This window comes from Coregonus clupeaformis, chromosome 37 (assembly GCF_020615455.1).
Source record: "Coregonus clupeaformis isolate EN_2021a chromosome 37, ASM2061545v1, whole genome shotgun sequence".
NCBI lineage: Eukaryota > Metazoa > Chordata > Actinopteri > Salmoniformes > Salmonidae > Coregonus > Coregonus clupeaformis.
In genome coordinates this window covers 8,810,328-8,829,449 of record NC_059228.1, presented here as the reverse complement: position 1 = coordinate 8,829,449, position 19,122 = coordinate 8,810,328, and the positions used below count along the sequence as shown (strand labels likewise).

Sequence of the window (19,122 nt, the reverse complement as noted above, 5' to 3'; positions counted from 1 at the left end):
AACACCCTAAATATGTTTAGAACTACAAATGAACTTTCTTCTGTCGATTCTTGTTTTTTAAAAATGTTTTACATTTACATCCCACCCTGAATGTAAGCCAGGCCGGGATCAGCCAGCGGCGGCTTCCCGCATGCGCGATTCATTTGCAGTCTGGACGCGGAGGGGTGAACATCTCCTGCTCTGACTGCAGCTGGGAGGGACTGCTGCGCAAGGACTGGGCCGCCTGTGAGTGCTTTGGGACGGGGGTGGGGCCCACGGCAGCACCCGCTGCTCGTTGAGAAGAGTAAGAACGATATGTGCTTTCACGTCAGAGTCTCCAAAAGTCTCCAATAACACCAGAAAAAGTCGCTAGATTTGTCGCTAGTCGCTTTTTTGAAAATGTGTCGCTAGAGGGGTCTGAATAATCGCTGAATATAGCGACAAAGTCGCTAAGTTGGCAACACTGTCATTAGGTCTTAAAAAGACAGCACACACTTTTATAAAATAAGAAATGTGCTTCTTCTATGCAAAAGTTGTTGATCAGTACAATAAAATAATAATGTAATAATGTATTACATTCGTGAAGCCCTTTTCATTATACAAGAATAATCTCAAAGTGCATAAAATAACATTTAAAATAGAAAATAGTTTAAAAAGCTAAACAAATATACCTAACCATATCATGAAGCAACTATCAAAGTCTAGTAGGAAGGGTAGGCCAGCTGATAGAGATTAGTTTGAAGGCCTGCTTTAAAAGCTCCAACAGTCTGAACAGCCCTGACATTATCTGGAACGAAGTTCCATGGGCATGGTGCGTTGGAAGAAAAGGCACGGTCTCCCATTGTGCACGCCTGGTCCTGGGGTCATGGAGGAGTTTGTCGTCGCTTGAACGTAGGTTGCGTGGAGGTTCATAGGGGGAGAGTAGGTCTGACAGGTAGGCGGGTAGGCGGGTCTGATGCCATTTAGGGCTTTGTAGATGAGGAGGATAAATTAATTTATTTTTTGAGGAACAGGTAGCCAATAGAGATCAGCAAGGATAGGGGTGATGTGGGCAGACTTCTTTGTTTGTGTCAGAATTTTTGCGGCACTGTTTTGGATGAGCTGTAGTTTATGAATTGAATTTGCATGCAGGCCCCCAAGTACAGCGTTGCTATAATCCATTCTGGAGAAAATATATGCATGGATTAGCTTTTCTGTGTCAATAAAAAGTACGTCCAAAATGGAAGGGAAGCCAATTGTTTTTCATCTGTAGCCCAATGAAATCAGCCAAAACAAGCTCAATAACCCAATGCATGCACACACTGCTATTGAATGTGCATTCACCTTTATTGTGAAAACATTTTCACAATACAGTTTTCTCTTGAACATTTATTGAACAAGGACATTTTGCTTCAACATTTATTCATTTATTTATTGAATATTTAGGACTATTGAACAGTAGCCTAATGTTTTGTAGAAACACATTTGAAACAAGAGCCTAAATTGACACCTTGCACATGCTTTTGTGAAAAATGTTTACCATAATTACAATGAATTACCAAAATTAATGAATTTTCCAGTAACTTTGGTAAATTACCGGTAGCTTTGAAACCTCACTAAGGCCTATTGAACAGTAGCCTATCATTTTTCAGAAACAAAACAAAATGTGAAACAATAAATGGACATCTTGTAGGCCGACTGCCTGTGTGGGTTAATAGCCTATACCGGCATATGAATGACATAAAACATTGAATTAAATTAAAAATAGGCTTAGAAAAGAAATAGGCTATAACAAAACATAAAGTTTAGAAAATCTAAGGACCCACTGTCCAGTTATGAGGCTATAATTGCATACTTTGTCTTCCCTTTTTTTGCAGCACTGAATCGTGTCCACTGTGCCAGGTTTCAGGTTTCAGTCGGTTGCGACTGAATTCAACAACGCGCCCGGCAATGCTGAAGGTGTACATGTGTGTTTATGCACACAGAGAGCGTCTGCGAGCTTGCTAACTATGGTCCCCATACTCAAAGTTAACTTTATTCTGTTTCCTATGTTTATTTGTTTGCAAGAATACAGTAGCTGTTAAACTGAATTTATGATTGGAAGCACCCACACACTTACTTAGAGAAAGAGGAAGTAGGAAACCAACTCTGTGGCATTGAGCCTCTTGTAAAATGCCTGAGCATTGCCAGAGCGTTGGAATATTGCTTTGTTGTTGTGGAGGGGACGCTTTTAAAGTTTAGTGTCTTGTAAGCAGGCATTATGAAAACAAATAGTTCAATATCAGCGTGAGAGCATAAACGTTGCTAATGAGGCCTTTGGGAAGCGTTAGGTGCAGACAGCTTCACAATAGTGCAGTGTTATGTGTGGATTTAGGTCATTGCTTTGTGTTGTGCCCCTGTCTCGACCTAGCGCTCCAAGCTCCCAGCTCCCTCTCATGGTTATTATTCAGTGTGAGGACGACCTTACTAAAATGTTTTCTATCAAATCACCAATCCACCCATAAGCTGACTGCTGGAGCTGGACAAACTGTCAATCTGTTTATCTGGGTCTCAGTTGATCTCTGTGTAGCAGATATGGGAGAGTTTATGATCTAGCTGCCACTTTGTTATTTAGTGGTGAGTTTGCCTTGCTCAGGCAGTAGGGAGGAGAAGGGGAGAGTGGGATATGGGGTGAGAGCTGGGAGAGTAGAGACCGAGAGAGGGAAAGAGCTGGGAGAGAGGGGGCAAGAGCTGAGAGAGGAGAAGAGGGGGAGATATATTTCCCATGGTAAAGTATGTGTTGGTTGGCCTGTTCACCAATGATGGAACTGTCCTCTCTGCACACTATTCATGTCTCAGTCTCTCACACATAAACTTGCACAGGGACGGCAGGTAGCACAGGGGTGGCAGGTAGCACAGGGGCAGTAGGTAGCCAAGCGGTTAGAGAGGTGAGCCAGCAACCAGAGGGTTGCCTGTTAAAATCCCCGGTCTGACGGGTAAAATCTGACAGGAAGTGAGTTGGCAAGTGGAGGATTGCTGGTATCTGTACAGATGACTAATAATGTGATCTTAGTCTTAAAGGGATAGTTCATCCAAGTTACAAAATGACACATTGGTTTCCTTACCCTGTAAGCAAGGTATGACAGCAATCCATGCTTTGGCTTAGTTTCCCTGGCACTGTTTCCACATGCTAACATTTTGGCATTTGTGGCATAAATCCCATTCAAGTCATGGGACCGATATTAGCATTTTTTGTGCATCCAGGGAAATGGATTGCTGTCATACCTTGTCCATAGACTGCTTACAGGGTAAGGAAACCAACACGTGATTTAGTAATTTGCGTGAACTATCACTTTAATCACACACACACACTTTCTCTGCAGTTACATTTACATGGACTTTATGACTTTATTTCATTATTGCCATGAACGAATTGTCATCTTTGCCATCATCAATTTTTTAAGTCATCATCATGTCATTATTATCATAATATGTTTAAATGCTTTCTTTTCCTCAGTTTTCTCTTTCCTAGAAATGAAAGGCAAGCAAGCTGCTTGCATGGAGACATCAGACTGGCTGATATTGGATTAAGCTCAGAGGGTTTCTATTTAGGGCCTGACTGGAGAGTTGATACACTACTTTGTGGTTGTGTCCCTTGGAAGGAACACTGCTGTTATAGGGAGAGAGAGCTGTGTTCTATTTCTGCCTGTGGTGTTGGAGACAACTGAGGCAGTAGCAGTAGCAACACTGGGTTGCCCATGCTATCACAGGATTTTTCAACATCACTGCACTGGATTGGACTCACACAAAGCGCTCACTTTATCAGTCCTTCTGATGTACAGTGTGGTATAATTGTCTATTGGGCATGGCTAAGGAAGCTAAGCGAGGGAAGAGGAACTAATAATTAATCTATCTTAGGGTTGCAAAGGGAGAGTATAATACTGGTAACTTTGTAAGTTTACCAGTAAACTGCCAGAATTTTCATAACATGTAAAATATATCAAACAATAAAATAAGATGATTTTGAAATAAATCATTTAAAGACCAAGCTGTAAAACATTATCCTAAATACAACCCATCAATTTAGTGAATACTGTTCGTGTTTAATATGAGGGTTTCAGCATGAAATATCCTTCATATTTGTACACATATGTCAATAGTTGGAATAGTTGCAGAGTTAATTGAAAATTATGCCATTGTTGATTTGGAGCTTTTTTCGTTAATTAGGCTATTTTCTCTTTAACCATATGGTCTATCCACTAGAAACTCTTGAACACAGCTGTAAAGATTAAGAAAAAATTATTAACACATTTAAAAAAAGTTATTCAACTATAAATTACCAAAGTTACCATAGATTGCCATAGATTACCTGTTAATTACCAAAATTACTGAACATTGGTAAATTACTGGTGGTTTTGCAACCCTAATCGACTTCATTTTAAAAATGTGTTATTATTTTCACTGCATCAGGGAAATGTATGTGTACACTATCCCTGATGCAGTGAAAATAAAAATAAAAATCTTTATCTTTTTGAGTGCAGACCAATCACACCTTTTGCTTATCTGAACTTACGGGTTTTACGCACCAACCAAACTTCTGGGAGAGCGTGATGGTCCCCTTTTGATTAGCTAAAAGCCCTGCGAAACACCCAGGAGTTTGGCCTCTCTCTCACAGCTCTCGTCTCCCCCTCCATTCTACCACTCCACACAGGATGCCATTTATCTCAGTCAATAGTTCAGAATTGAATATAGAGCCCTCTGGAATCCCCAACAGAAATGAGTGGTGAGTGAAATGCAGAGATTTAACCATTCAGTGTTTCATTATTTTCATTATTTCCTCACAGAGAGTGTAATTGAGGCAAAGTAATTGAGAAATGTCGATTCAGGGAATTAAAACAGTGTGAAGATATGAGTCTTTGAAAGTCGCCAAGCTGTAGATCACTGCTAGGCAAATCCCTGCCTTATCTTAGCTCATTGGTCACCATAGCAACACCCACCCGTAGTCTGCGCTCCAGCAGGTATATCTCACTGGTCATCCCCAAAGCCAACACCTCCTTTGGCCGCAATTCCTTCCAGTTCTCTGCTGCCAATGACTGGAACAAATTGCAAAAATCTCTGAAGCTGGAGACACTTATCTCCCTCACTAACTTTAAGCATCAGTTGTCAGAGCACCTTACCGATCACTGCACCTGTACACAGCCCATCTGAAATTAGCCCGCCCAACTACCTCATCCCTATATTGTTATTTATTTTGCTCATTTGTACCCCAGTATCTCTATTTGCACATCATCTCTTGCACATCTATCATTCCAGTGTTAATACTAATTGTAATTATTTTGCACTATAGCCTATTTATTGCCTTACCTCCATAACTTGCTACATTTGCACACACTGTATATATATGTATTTCTGTTGTATTTTTGACTTTGTTTTGTTTTACCCCATATGTAACTCTGTGTTGTTGTTTTTATCGCACTGCTTTGCTTTATCTTGGCCAGGTCGCAGTTGTAAATGAGAACTTGTTCTCAACTGGTTTACCTGGTTAAATAAAGGTGAAATAAAAAAAATAAAAAAATAAAAATATATAGATTAGAATCTAGAGGCCTTTTCACACTACTGAGCCAAACCGAGCCGAGACAAACTGTACTAAGATGGTCAGAGTACACATCCATCCACCATAGTTGCTGAACCGTGCTGAAAGGAACATTTTAAAGCACAGTAAAGGTTTTTAAGATATTTGTGTTGTCATGTCTATGGGATTCAGATCTATGTTACTGAAGGAATTCAAGGAAACACAACAGCAAGAGACAAGTAAAATGAGCCATTTGAGAGTATTTCATGTCGGTGAATAAATATTTTCTGCACATCCTCTGTTCAGAGGCGCTGTCAAGGATTATTCTCTGGCACATCAGAGTGCACTCAGCAACTAATAATTTTTACTGTGGAAGATGTAAGTGCCTTCTCTTGCCTGTCACTAATAATTTGAATGTCAACTGTCAAACACCCATGGTGTTGTTCCTAAGTCAGATTTGAAAAGTCATGTTTTTGGGGGAAACCGCGGCTGCTTTTTTTCAACACTGAATGCTGCTTAACAAAAGTGTGGAGCAAAGCAGTCAATTCTCTGAGGTGCCACGTGGAAATTTGGATTTTACGGAAATTATTATGCATTAGTAATAAAAAATAGAGTTGGCTTTACGCTGAGAAATACAGTATTTCTATGGAGATAGTGGTTCTTGCCTAGCAATTTGTTGGGTTTATTTTCAGAAATATTACAAGCCATCCTTTCAATTGGTGTATAAAAAAAACAAATCCAATACTTTATAATCTGTTGTCATGTATGTATTCTTTATATAACCAGGGACGTCCCATTCAAATAGAAATCCTCCTTACGAAGGAGACATGCTCCATTTAAGTACCAATCACCAAAGCATGTAACGACCACAGCTCTAAGTCATTATAACAATACTATTTTAAGTTTTACAATTCTAAATGTTTCTTGAATTGAGTAGTTCTTGTGCGGTTACATGCACACACACACACACACACACACAGACACACGCAAACTCATAGATCTGTCTTCTTCTTTCCTCCAGCGAGGTCGTCCTCTCCAACATCAACCACAGCCTGTCTGGCATCTGGGAGTGCCAGGTGACCAGTTCCCGTGGCAACATGTCCAAACAGATGGAGATCCTTGTGTTGGAGACGTCAGCACCCTACTGCTCAGCAGACAGGGTCAACAGCAACAAGGGAGACTTCAGGTGGGTGCTCTAACCAGACCAGACAGAAGGACCTTTTCAGGTCAAGACTAAATGACAAGGTCAAAGGTCAGCTACAGTGCAACAAGGTAGCCTAAAACATGTCTGACCTCATGTTGGCATTCAAGAAGTCAGTGTTTTGAGAATGTGAAATGTGAAAGCCCAATGGTTCACTAAACTCAGCTCTGCTCAAGTAGGAAGTTACTATAGAATATTAGATAACAAAGAAAATGTAAACAGTGAAATGAAAAACATTTCCATGGAATGTGCAGTGGGGAAAAAAAGTATTTAGTCAACCACCAATTGTGCAAGTTCTCCCACTTAAAAAGATGAGAGAGGCCTGTAATTTTCATCATAGGTACACGTCAACTATGACAGACAAAATGAGAAGAAAAATCCAGAAAATCACATTGTAGGATTTTTAATGAATTTATTTGCAAATTATGGTGGAAAATAAGTATTTGGTCAATAACAAAAGTTTCTCAATACTTTGTTATATACCCTTTGTTGTCAATGACACAGGTCAAACGTTTTCTGTAAGTCTTCACAAGGTTTTCACACACTGTTGCTGGTATTTTGGCCCATTCCTCCATGCAGATCTCCTCTAGAGCAGTGATGTTTTGGGGCTGTCACTGGGCAACACAGACTTTCAACTCCCTCCAAAGATTTTCTATGGGGTTGAGACCTGGAGACTGGCTAGGCCACTCCAGGACCTTGAAATGCTTCTTACGAAGCCACTCCTTCGTTGCCCGGGCGGTGTGTTTGGGATCATTGTCATGCTGAAAGACCCAGCCACGTTTCATCTTCAATGCCCTTGCTGATGGAAGGAGGTTTTCACTCAACATCTCACGATACATGGCCCCATTCATTCCTTCCTTTACACGGATCAGGCGTCCTGGTCCCTTTGCAGAAAAACAGCCCCAAAGCATGATGTTTCCACCCCCATGCTTCACAGTAGGTATGGTGTTCTTTGGATGCAACTCAGCATTCTTTGTCCTCCAAACACGACGACTTGAGTTTTTACCAAAAAGTTCTATTTTGGTTTCATCTGACCATATGACATTCTCCCAATCCTCTTCTGGATCATCCAAATGCACTCTAGCAAACTTCAGACGGGCCTGGACATGTACTGGCTTAAGCAGGGGGACACGTCTTGCACTGCAGGATTTGAGTCCCTGGCGGCGTAGTGTGTTACTGATGGTAGGCTTTGTAACTTTGGTCCCAGCTCTCTGCAGGTCATTCACTAGGTCCCCCCGTGTGGTTCTGGGATTTTTGCTCACCGTTCTTGTAATCATTTTGACCCCACGGGGTGAGATCTTGCGTGGAGCCCCAGATTGAGGGAGATTTCAGTGGTCTTGTATGTCTTCCATTTCCTAATAATTGCTCCCACAGTTGATTTCTTCAAACCAAGCTGCTTACCTATTGCAGATGCAGTCTTCCCAGCCTGGTGCAGGTCTACAGTTTTGTTTCTGGTGTCCTTTGACAGCTCTTTGGTCTTGGCCATAGTGGAGTTTGGAGTGTGACTGTTTGAGGTTGTGGACAGGTGTATTTTATACTGATAACAAGTTCAAACAGGTGCCATTAATACAGGTAACAAGTGGAGGACAGAGGAGCCTCTTAAAGAAGAAGTTACAGGTCTGTGAGAGCCAGAAATCTTGCTTGTTTGTAGGTGACCAAATACTTATTTCCCACCATAATTTGCAAATAAATTCATAAAAAATCCTACAATGTGATTTTCTGGATTTTCTTTTCTCAATTTGTCTGTCATAGTTGACGTGTACCTATGATGAAAATTACAGGCCTCTCTCATCTTTTTAAGTGGGAGAACTTGCACAATTGGTGGCTGACAAAATACTTTTTCCCCCCACTGTAAGTACTGTTTAGCTAGCAATTATCCCCACGCATTAGGAAGCCATGTGTGTCATATCAATCACCAAAATGCTAATAAGTCTGTACCCCAGGTTTACAGTAGCTTGCGAAAGTATTCACCCCTTTGGCATTTTTTTCTATTTTGTTGCCTTACTACCTGGAATTAAAATTGATTTTGGGGGGATTTGTATAATTTGATTTACACAACATGCCTACCACTTTGAAGAAGTGAAAAAAAAAAGAAAACTTGAGCGTGCATAACTATTCACCCCCCCCCAAAGTCAATACTTTGTAGAGCCACCTTTTTCAGCAATTACAGCTGCAAGTCTCTTGGGGTATGTCTCTACAAGCTTGGCACATCTAGCCACTGGGAATTTTGCCCATTCTTCAAGGCAAAACTGCTCCAACTCCCTCAAGTTGGATGGGTTCCGCTGATGTACAGCAATCTTTAAGTCATACCACAGATTCTCAATTGGATTGAGGTCTGGGCTTTGACTAGGCTATTCCAAGACATTTAAATGTTTCCCCTTAAACCACTCAAGTGTTGCTTTAGCAGTATGCTTAGCGTCATTGTCCTACTGGAAGGTGAACCTCCGTCCCAGTCTCAAATCTCTGGAATACTGAAACAGGTTTCCCTCAAGAATGTTCCCACAGCATGATGCTGCCACCACCATGCTTCACTGTGGGGATGGTGTTCTCGGGGTGATGAGAGGTGTTGGGTTTGCGCCAGACATAGCGTTTTCCTCGATGGCCAAAAAGCTCAATTTTAGTCTCATCTGACCAGAGTACCTTCTTCCATATGTTTGGGGAGTGTCCCACATGGCTTTTGGCGAACACCAAACGTGTTTGCTTATTTTTTTCTTTAAGCAATGGCTTTTTTCTGGCCACTCTTCCGTAAAGCCCAGCTCTGTGGAGTGTATAGCTTAAAGTGGTCCTATGGACAGATACTCCAATCTCCGCTGTGGAGCTATGCAGCTCCTTCAGGGTTATCTTTGGTCTCTTTGTTGCCTCTCTGATTAATGCCCTCCTTGCCTGGTCTGTGAGTTTTGGTGGGCGGCCCTCTCTTGGCAGGTTTGTTGTGGTGCCATATTCTTTAAATTTTTTAATAATGGATTTAATGGTGCTCCGTGGGATGTTAAAAGTTTCTGATATTTTCTGATCTGTACTTCTCCACAACTTTGTCCCTGACCTGTTTGGAGAGCTCCTTGGTCTTCATTGTGCCGCTTGCTTGGTGGTGCCCCTTGCTTAGTGGTGTTGCAGACTCTGGGGCCTTTCAGAACAGGTGTATATATACTGAGATCATGTGACAGATCATGTGACACTTAGATTGCACACAGGTGGACTTTATTTAACTAATTATGTGACTTCTGAAGGTAGTTGGTTGCACCAGATCTTATTTAGGGGCTTCATAGCAAAGGTGTGAATACATATGCACGCACCACTTTTCCGTTATTTATTTGATGGTATTTTTTTAAACAAGTTATTTTTTTCATTTCACTTCACCAATTTGGACTATTTTGTGTATGTCCATTACATGAGTTCAAAATAGAAATCAATTTAAATTACAGGTTGTAATGCAACAAAATAGGAAAAATGCCAAGGGCGATGAATACTTTTGTAAGGCACTGTATACTGTAGCTTTCTATAAAACATTCCAATTAGTTTCTGACTGGCATTTTCCATTCCAGCTAAAGCTTTATGAGTTGAAAAGCTAACAGGCTCTCCACGAGACCTGGGTTCAAATACTTTGAGCATTTGCTTCAGTCGGCCTGGAGTGCCAGATGGGAGGATTTACCATTTTGGGACTGTTCAATTGGTTCCATCGCATCAGGCAAGCTCAATCAAGCACAGAAATTATTGCAAATAGTATTTGAACCCAGGTTTGCTTTCCACCTCTCCCTCTGTCTCCGTCCCTGTCCATCTGGAAGTCTTGAGAAGTTATCTGTTTTTCTCCTGTCAGTCCTGTTTCCGTGTATGCTCCATTGTTGTCGTGAATTGCTCGTGTACTTTACAACACACTTCCAGTGCAGCGAGCAGAGAGGCTTTGTTTCTGCTCAGCAGAGGCGTAATGGGCTGGAAAATGAGACACTTTTTTGGGGTTGGGGAATTAGTGCCATACATTACGAAGTAGCCGGTGCCATGATGACAGGGGGAGAAAGCTGGACAGGTTCCTCTGAACACAACAACAGATTTATCCTCAGTCTCACCTCAATTTACTCCCTTTGTTTCACGTTATGAAAAATTGCCAAAATGACATTGTTGAAATGAAACAAGCTTGTTTTCATTGGTATTTTTTAGGGTATTTTCAGTTATAACATAGTAATGCGACATAATAACAAGGCAAAGTGTCACATCTATGTAGTGTAATCGGGGAATCAAGGCTTATTGTGGATCATGGTGACAATGATATTGATACCATATTTTGTGACAGGTGGCCAAAGACCCTGGCAGGGATACTGGCCTTCCTGCCCTGTGCTCCATCCACATTTGGCTCTGCCCCTCACCCTTCTGGTGCCGCTTCACACCACCTCACTCAGAGGGAGAAGAAGGCCTGGCGACGCTGTGACCGGGCAGGCCGGTGGGCAGAGGACGACTATACCCAGTGCCCGTATGCCAGCGAGGTGACTCGCGTACTGCACGAGCTCACCCAGGTAGGACTGCTTTCTCACTAGCAGAGACAACGCGAGACAAGGGGGTCTAAAACGGAATCATCTGAATCGTTAACTATTTTTGTATTTTAGGTAATATCTGGCTTGATTTATGCCCATAGGAAGACATACAAACTGTTATTTTATAACACATATGAAATGCATCTGTGTAAATCCAAGTGATCTAGCCTCTTCTAACCCAATGACTGTTTCTATTTCCAGATGACCATCAACACCAGTAATCCCCAGCCGTTAGCCCAGCAGCTGGTAGCCTTCACCAGCAGGGCAGGGGACTTCAGCGATGTGATGGACGTCATCTTTGTCACACACCTGGTTGAGAGGCTGACTCGCCTTGTGGACCAGCGTAGAGAAGTATGTATGATAGCAGCACTTAGCCGCTGCTCACACACAAACACAAACACATGCGTGCTTGTGCAAAAACACACACACAGCATTTACCCTCAGCATCCATGCAGCAGTCCATTTTTTGGTAAATCAACAGTTCCCAGCGGGCTTGCAAATTTGACCAATCACCGCACTATTTCCTTATAAAACTGTCAAATCAGTACAAAAAGAGGGCTCGCAACTTCAACCAATCACCGCACATTTAACGCATAATATGGTTCAATCAAGCCACACGCCAACAAACCTTTTCCCTCATCAATGCATTTTCCTGACAAATTGGACAAAATCATTGCATATTGCCATGTATAATGTCAGAATTCCTGCAGCAAAATCAAGCATTTTTGCTTGCAAATGTCATAAAAGAATCCCTGCGAAATCCTGGAGGGACTGAATAAAGAACCCCCAACTGTTTTCTTTGGATGAACTGTTTATAGTCCAATTAAAGGCACAAATAAGTGGATGTCTCTTTTTGCTCCGGTAGCTGGCTAGTCTACTCAACTCCAGCTCCATAAATGCTAGACTATGGGTGCTAATTTCCCTGAGATTTACATTTTAGTCATTTAGCAGACGCTCTTATCCAGAGCGACTTACAGGAGCAATTAGGGTTAAGTGCCTTGCTCAAGGGCACAGACAGATTTTTCACCTAGTCGGCTCGGGGATTATAACCAGCGACCTTTCGGTTACTGGCACAACGCTCTTAACCACTAAGCTACCTGCCGAGATGTCATCAGTTCAGCAATTTAGTAACATGCAATTTGAGGGGAAACTTAACATATAGTTAGCTGCTATTCCTGACCTGGTATTATTTAAGCCTGTGAGATGTGAGTGCTTTTCAGTGTTTTGAAAGCAGGGATTTGCAAGAATAGACTTCAGGCTTCCTGTATGAAACTGTTCAGATGACAGCTTAAATCAGGGGTGTCAAACTCATTCCATGAAGGGCCTAGTGTGATGCGTGTGATAGAAGGAGTAATACGAGTAATATGCATCCAAAGAGTTTATTCCATCGATAAACAGTTGCGCAAGCATGCGACAACAAAACTCAGGCACAGGAGAAATATCTACCCTGGCAACAACAAGTTAAGGGTAGTTCAACCGAGCTACACACAGCTCACTACAAACAATCACCCACACAGACAAGGAAGCGGAGGGAACACTTATACAATGACTAATTGGGGTTAAGAACCAGGTGTGTGTGATTATATAGACAAGACAAGTGGACTGATGATAAATGGATCGGCAGCAGCTAGTAAGCCGGTGACGACGAACGCTGAAACCTGCTCGAACAAGGAGGGGAGGCAGCCTTGGCGGAAGTCGTGACACTACAAACGGTAGTGATGGATCGGGGAGGGCTAGTACCGGAGCTGAGGTGAACAGACCCCGCAGTCTCCTGAAGGCCAGTCCGCCTCAGCAGGCCAGTGGAGCCGGGACGGCCCACCCTTCAACAGGGATGTGATGGGAGCTGCGACCTTGCCAAAGCCCCAGATAAACCTTCAATAGTAGTTGGCAAAGCCAAGGATTCGCTGCACCTCCTTAACCGTGGTTGGAGTTGGCCAATTACGCCCGGCTGAAATGCGATCTCCCTCCATCTCCACCCCTGAGGTGGAAATGCGGTATCCAAGGAAGGAGATGGACTGCTGGAAAAACATACACTTCTCTGCCTTAGCATAAAGGTCATTCTCCAACAGTCGGGCCAGCACCTTGCGAACCAGGGACACATGCTCAGTGCGAGTAGCGGAATACACCAGGATGTCATCGATGTAGACCACTACATCGCGACCAAGCATGTCCCGAAACACATCGTTCACAAAGGACTGGAAATCGGAGGGAGCATTCATCAAACCATAGGGCATGACCAGGTATTCATAATGCCCCGTGATTGTGCTGAATGCTGCCTTCCACTCATCTCCCTCTTGGGTAAGCACCAGGTTGTACGCACTCCTGAGATCCAATTTGGTGAAGAAGCACGCCCCATGCATCGATTCAACCACTGAAGGAATGAGGGGGAGAGGATAACTAAATCTAATTGTCTCCCTGTTCAGTGGTCGATAATCAATGCATGGGCGCAGACCTCCGTCCTTCTTCTTCACAAAGAAGAAACTTGAGGAGGCGGGTGAAGTGGAGGGACGTATATACCCCTGACGCAGGGACTCAGTGACATATGTCTCCATAGCCACCGTTTCCGCCTGTGACGGTGTATATATGACTCCTGGGAGGTACAGCGTCTACCCTGAGGTTTATCGCGCAATCCCCCACCCGGTGAGGTGGTAACTTAGTCGCCTGCGTTTTAGAGAACGCTTGCGCCAGATCACGGTATTCGGGAGGAATGCGCACGGGGGAGGTACTATCTGGACTTTCCACCGTGGTTGCACCAACAGAAACGTCTAGACACCTACCCTGACACTCACGCGACCACCCCGTGAGAGCCCTCTGTGGCCATGAGAAGGTGGGGTTGTGGAGTGCTAACCAAGGGATACCTAATATCACAGGGAAAGCAGGAGATTCAATAATAAAAAAAATCACCTGCTCAAAATTATTCTCCTGGGTGATCATGGTGACTGGTATAGTGACTTCCGTAACAAATCCAGACCCTAATGGTCGACTATCGAGTGCTCTGAGGAGACGTGGAATGGAGAGGGGAACCAATGAAATGCCTTGACGGCGTGCGAATTCCCTATCCATAAAGTTCCCAGCTGCGCCTGAATCGACTAGCGCCTTACACTGGGGAACTACCATGTGATTGGTAAAGTGGATAGGTAGGGTACAGTGTGCAACAGAGGGCTCTGAACATGTGTGGGTGTTCGATACCTGGGGTGATGCGTGAGTGCCCTGCCTGCCGCCTCCAGGCCCAAAAGAACGTTGCCTACGACGTGTGGTGGATTGTCCACAGGGGAAATATCTACCCTGGCAACAACAAGGTAAGGGTAGCTCAACCGAGCTACACACAGCTCACTACAAACAATCACCCACACAGACAAGGAAGCAGAGGGAACACTTATACAATGACTAATTGAGGATAAGAACCAGGTATGTGTGATTAATTAGACAAGACAAGTGGAGTGATGATAAATGGATCGGCAGAACCTAGTAAGCCGGTGACGACGAACGCCAAAACCTGCCCGAACAAGGAGGGGAGGCAGCCTCGGCGGCAGTCGTGACACCTAGTGTCTGCTGGTTTAATTTTTTTCCTTTCAATTAAGACTGAGACAACCAGGTGAGGGGAGTTCCTTACTAATTAGAGATCTTAATTCATCAATCAAGTAAAAGAAGTGTAAACCCGCAGACACTCGGCCCTCCGTGGAATGAGTTTGACATGTGGCTTAAATGGAGGTTAACGGAACTCGATTTGAGAAACAATACATTACGCTAAATGCACTCACAGTCTAGGAATAAAAAGAGTCTTAGCCTGCCACCGTCCAGGCTATACTTCAAATCAATTAGGAAAAGCTGTGTGTTTTCTGTCATCCTTCTTTTCATGCTTATGACAATCATGCACCTGAGAGCTAAGTTGATGAAGAGGTACTTGATAACAGGGGTCTTCAACCTTTTCTTGCCTGGGGACCCCTGCCGAGGCAAACCGGAGGCCTAGGGATCCCCATCATATGTTAGCCCCCCCCCCAGAAAATCTGTTAGCCCCCCCCAAAAAAAAATCAACGTCTTGTCTTATCATCAGGTGATGTAATCAAAAATTTTAAATGAATAGATTCAGTAGATTTTTGTAGTTTTTTTTTTTGTTAATAGCAATATTCATAAAAACATTGAAAGTAAAAATGACAGGGGGTTGCGGACCCCTGGTTGAATACCCCAGCTTTATACGATTGAAGGCAACCAGAGGGTCTGCACACAAAAGAGGTCAGAGTAGTATAGTGGAATTGTATTTCAATTTTTCTGTGAGAAGATCATTATTTGGAGCTCTCCTCAACACAGAGTCCTACTAGAAAACCTACCAATACATGGATCCCCAGATACACCTTGATTAATGCCAACCAAATCTCTCCACCGAACAGTTAGAATAAAGAAACTGTGAAATTGATGTAAATAGTTCAACTGTCAACACAATGAAGTGGTTATGCCCCATTTGGAGACGCTAATCTAAATAAAATCTTTATATAATGAATAAAGTCACCATCACCACCCTCATCATTCCGTTTTGGGATAATACATGGCTTCTCTTTAGTAGATGTGATAGATGCTAATGGAAGATCTACTTTCTCTCTTCCTGAATCCTGTAGCTAGGGGACTATATCTCTGACATAGCCAGTAACATGATGCTGGTGGAGGAACACATCCTGTGGATGGCTCAGAACGAGGCCAGGGCATGTACGCGCATCGTTCAGTGTGTGGAGCGCATCGCCGACTTGGCTCTCACCATAGACACGCAGGTCATTTCAAAGGTAGGTAAACAAACATCAAATGCACTCACATTTCTATCAACTATATGTTCACTCTTTAACCCCTTAAAAGGATACCTTAAAATGTGTTACCAAGATTGGTTTCTGAATCAAAGCTACAGTGAGCTCAAAAAGTATTGGGACAGGGACACCTTTTGTTGTTGTTGTTTTGGCTCTGTACTCCAGCGCTTTGGATTTGAAATCATACAATGACAATGAGTTTAAAGTGCAGACTGTCAGCTTTAATTTAAAATTACAGCACTGTAGTATCCCCCATTTTAGAGGACCACAAGTATTGGGAGAAATTCACGTATATGTACACTGCTCAAAAAAAATTAAGGGAACACTTAAACAACACAATGTAACTCCAAGTCAATCACACTTCTGTGAAATCAAACTGTCCACTTAGGAAGCAACACTGATTGACAATACATTTCACATGCTGTTGTGCAAATTGAATAGACAACAGGTGGAAATTATAGGCAATTAGCAAGACACCCCCAATAAAGGACTGCTTTACAGGTGGTGACCACAGACCACTTCTCAGTTCCTATGCTTCCTGGCTGATGTTTTGGTCACTTTTGAATGCTGGCGGTGCTTTCACTCTAGTGGTAGCATGAGACGGAGTCTACAACCCACACAAGTGGCTCAGGTAGTGCAGCTCATCCAGGATGGCACATCAATGCGAGCTGTGGCAAGAAGGTTTGCTGTGTCTGTCAGCGTAGTGTCCAGAGCATGGAGGCGCTACCAGGAGACAGGCCAGTACATCAGGAGGCGTGGAGGAGGCCGTAGGAGGGCAACAACCCAGCAGCAGGACTGCTACCTCCGCCTTTGTGCAAGGAGGAGCAGGAGGAGCACTGCCAGAGCCCTGCAAAATGACCTCCAGCAGCCCACAAATGTGCATGTGTCTGCTCAAACGGTCAGAAACAGACTCCATGAGGGTGGTATGAGGGCCCGACGTCCACAGGTGGGGGTTGTGCTTACAGCCCAACACCGTGCAGGACGTTTGGCATTTGCCAGAGAACACCAAGATTGGCAAATTCGCCACTGGCGCCTTGTGCTCTTCACAGATGAAAGCAGGTTCACACTGAGCATGTGACAGACGTGACAGAGTCTGGAGACGCCGTGGAGAACGTTCTGCTGCCTGCAACATCCTCCAGCATGACCGGTTTGGCGGTGGGTCAGTCATGGTGTGGGGTGGCATTTCTTTGGGGGCCGCACAGCCCTCCATGTGCTCGCCAGAGGTAGCCTGACTGCCATTAGGTACCGAGATGAGATCCTCAGACCCCTTGTGAGACCATATGCTGGTGCGGTTGGCCCTGGGTTCCTCCTAATGCAAGACAATGCTAGACCTCATGTGGCTGGAGTGTGTCAGCAGTTCCTGCAAGAGGAAGGCATTGATGCTATGGACTGGCCCGCCCGTTCCCCAGACCTGAATCCAATTGAGCACATCTGGGGCATCATGTCTCGCTCCATCCACCCACGCCACGTTGCACCACAGACTGTTCAGGAGTTGGCGTATGCTTTAGTCCAGGTCTGGGAGGAGATCCCTCAGGAGACCATCCGCCACCTCATCAGGAGCATGCCCAGGCGTTGTAGGGAGGTCATACAGGCACGTGGAGGCCACACACACTACTGAGCCTCATTTGACTTGTTTTAAGGACATTACATCAAAGTTGGATGAGCCTGTAGTGTGGTTTTCCACTATAATTTTGAGGGTGACTCCAAATCCAGACCTCCATGGGTTGATAAATTTGATTTCCATTGATAATTTCTGTGTGATTTTGTTGTCAGCACATTCAACTATGTAAAGAAAAAAGTATTTAATAAGATTATTTCATTCATTCAGATCTAGGATGTGTTATTTTAGTGTTCCCTTTATTTTTTTGAGCAGTGTATATTAAAAGTAGTAAAAAGTTAAGTATTAAGTCCCATATTCATAGCACGGAATGACTACATCAAGCGTGTGACTCTACACGTTTGTTTGATGCATTTGCTGTTTGTTTTGGTTGTGTTTCAGGTTATTTTGTGCCCAATAGAAACAAATGATAAATAATGTATTGTGTCATTTTGGAGTCACTTTTATTGTAAATAAGAATAGAATATGTTTCTAAACACTTCTACATTAATGTGGATGCTACCATGATTGTGGAGAATCCTGAATGAATTGTGAAAAAGTTACAGACACACAAATATCATACCCCAAGACATACTAGCCTCTCGCCATTACAATAACAGGGAAGGTTAGCATTTTTTGGGGGGGGTATGATATTTGTGCGTCTAACTTTCTCACTCAAGAATCGTGAATAATTATTCATGCTGTAATTCCTAAACGGTTCACCCGATATGGATGAAAATACCCTCAAATTAAAGTTCAGCCAGCACTTTAACCTCATAGTCACTGTATCATTCCAAATCCAAAGTGTGGTATCATCTTTTGGCTCAAAAAAATACTTTTGGAGCTCAGTGTTGTTTATCATCTTTTTAGTCTCGCAGCTCAGCATGATCAGCAAACATATTTTTATCGATTCAATGCAGAATGACACTTTCAATGATCAGCCATTTATGTTCAGACCAGGAAGATAAACTCACTTACTCCCCTTCTCCCTATCACTCTGTCTCCATCCAGGTGTCCCCAAACATAGCCCTGGAGGCCTTTCTGATCAAGCCGTCTAACTTCCAGGGTCTTTCGTGTATGGCAGTACAGAGAGCCCCCCTGCCACCCATCTCTGGTCAGAGGGCCGATGGGACCCAGGATGCCATCGGGGACACACTGCTCAACTTCAAATGTCACACGGTCAACGGCAGCGGCTCCCCCGCAAGCCAACTCAGCAAGGTACAGGACATAGAAATAGATGACTTGATAATAAAACATTGAAGGATGAACTTCCTGCTTTTACTCCACGGTTAATGAGTACAACATACACTCAATATGGCTGCCGGTCCACCCGTTACAGAACGTTGACTTGAATGAGAATGTCTGTTCTAGGAATTATATTTCTATGGTACAGTAACAGTTAATCAAAGATTAGACATTTTATTTCTGTCCTAAAGTTCTCTCTGTCTATGTTTTTGTACATAATGCAGCGTATTATGGTCAAGATTCAAATGCACCCACTT

General features: G+C 43.3%; 1 protein-coding gene across 1 annotated transcript in view; it reads left to right on the top strand.

Annotated features, from left to right (window-relative positions):
- The window catches only part of LOC121553288 (adhesion G protein-coupled receptor A2-like), a 122,405-nt gene extending 103,525 nt beyond the window's left edge, over nucleotides 1-18,880 (top strand). The window contains exons 8-12 of the mRNA XM_041866311.2: nucleotides 6,531-6,695; nucleotides 10,993-11,212; nucleotides 11,432-11,581; nucleotides 15,844-16,005; nucleotides 18,632-18,880. Of these exons, the coding sequence (XP_041722245.2) occupies nucleotides 6,531-6,695; nucleotides 10,993-11,212; nucleotides 11,432-11,581; nucleotides 15,844-16,005; nucleotides 18,632-18,880 (946 nt within the window). The remainder of the gene's footprint in view (nucleotides 1-6,530; nucleotides 6,696-10,992; nucleotides 11,213-11,431; nucleotides 11,582-15,843; nucleotides 16,006-18,631) is intronic.
- Nucleotides 18,881-19,122: the final 242 nt, after the last annotated feature.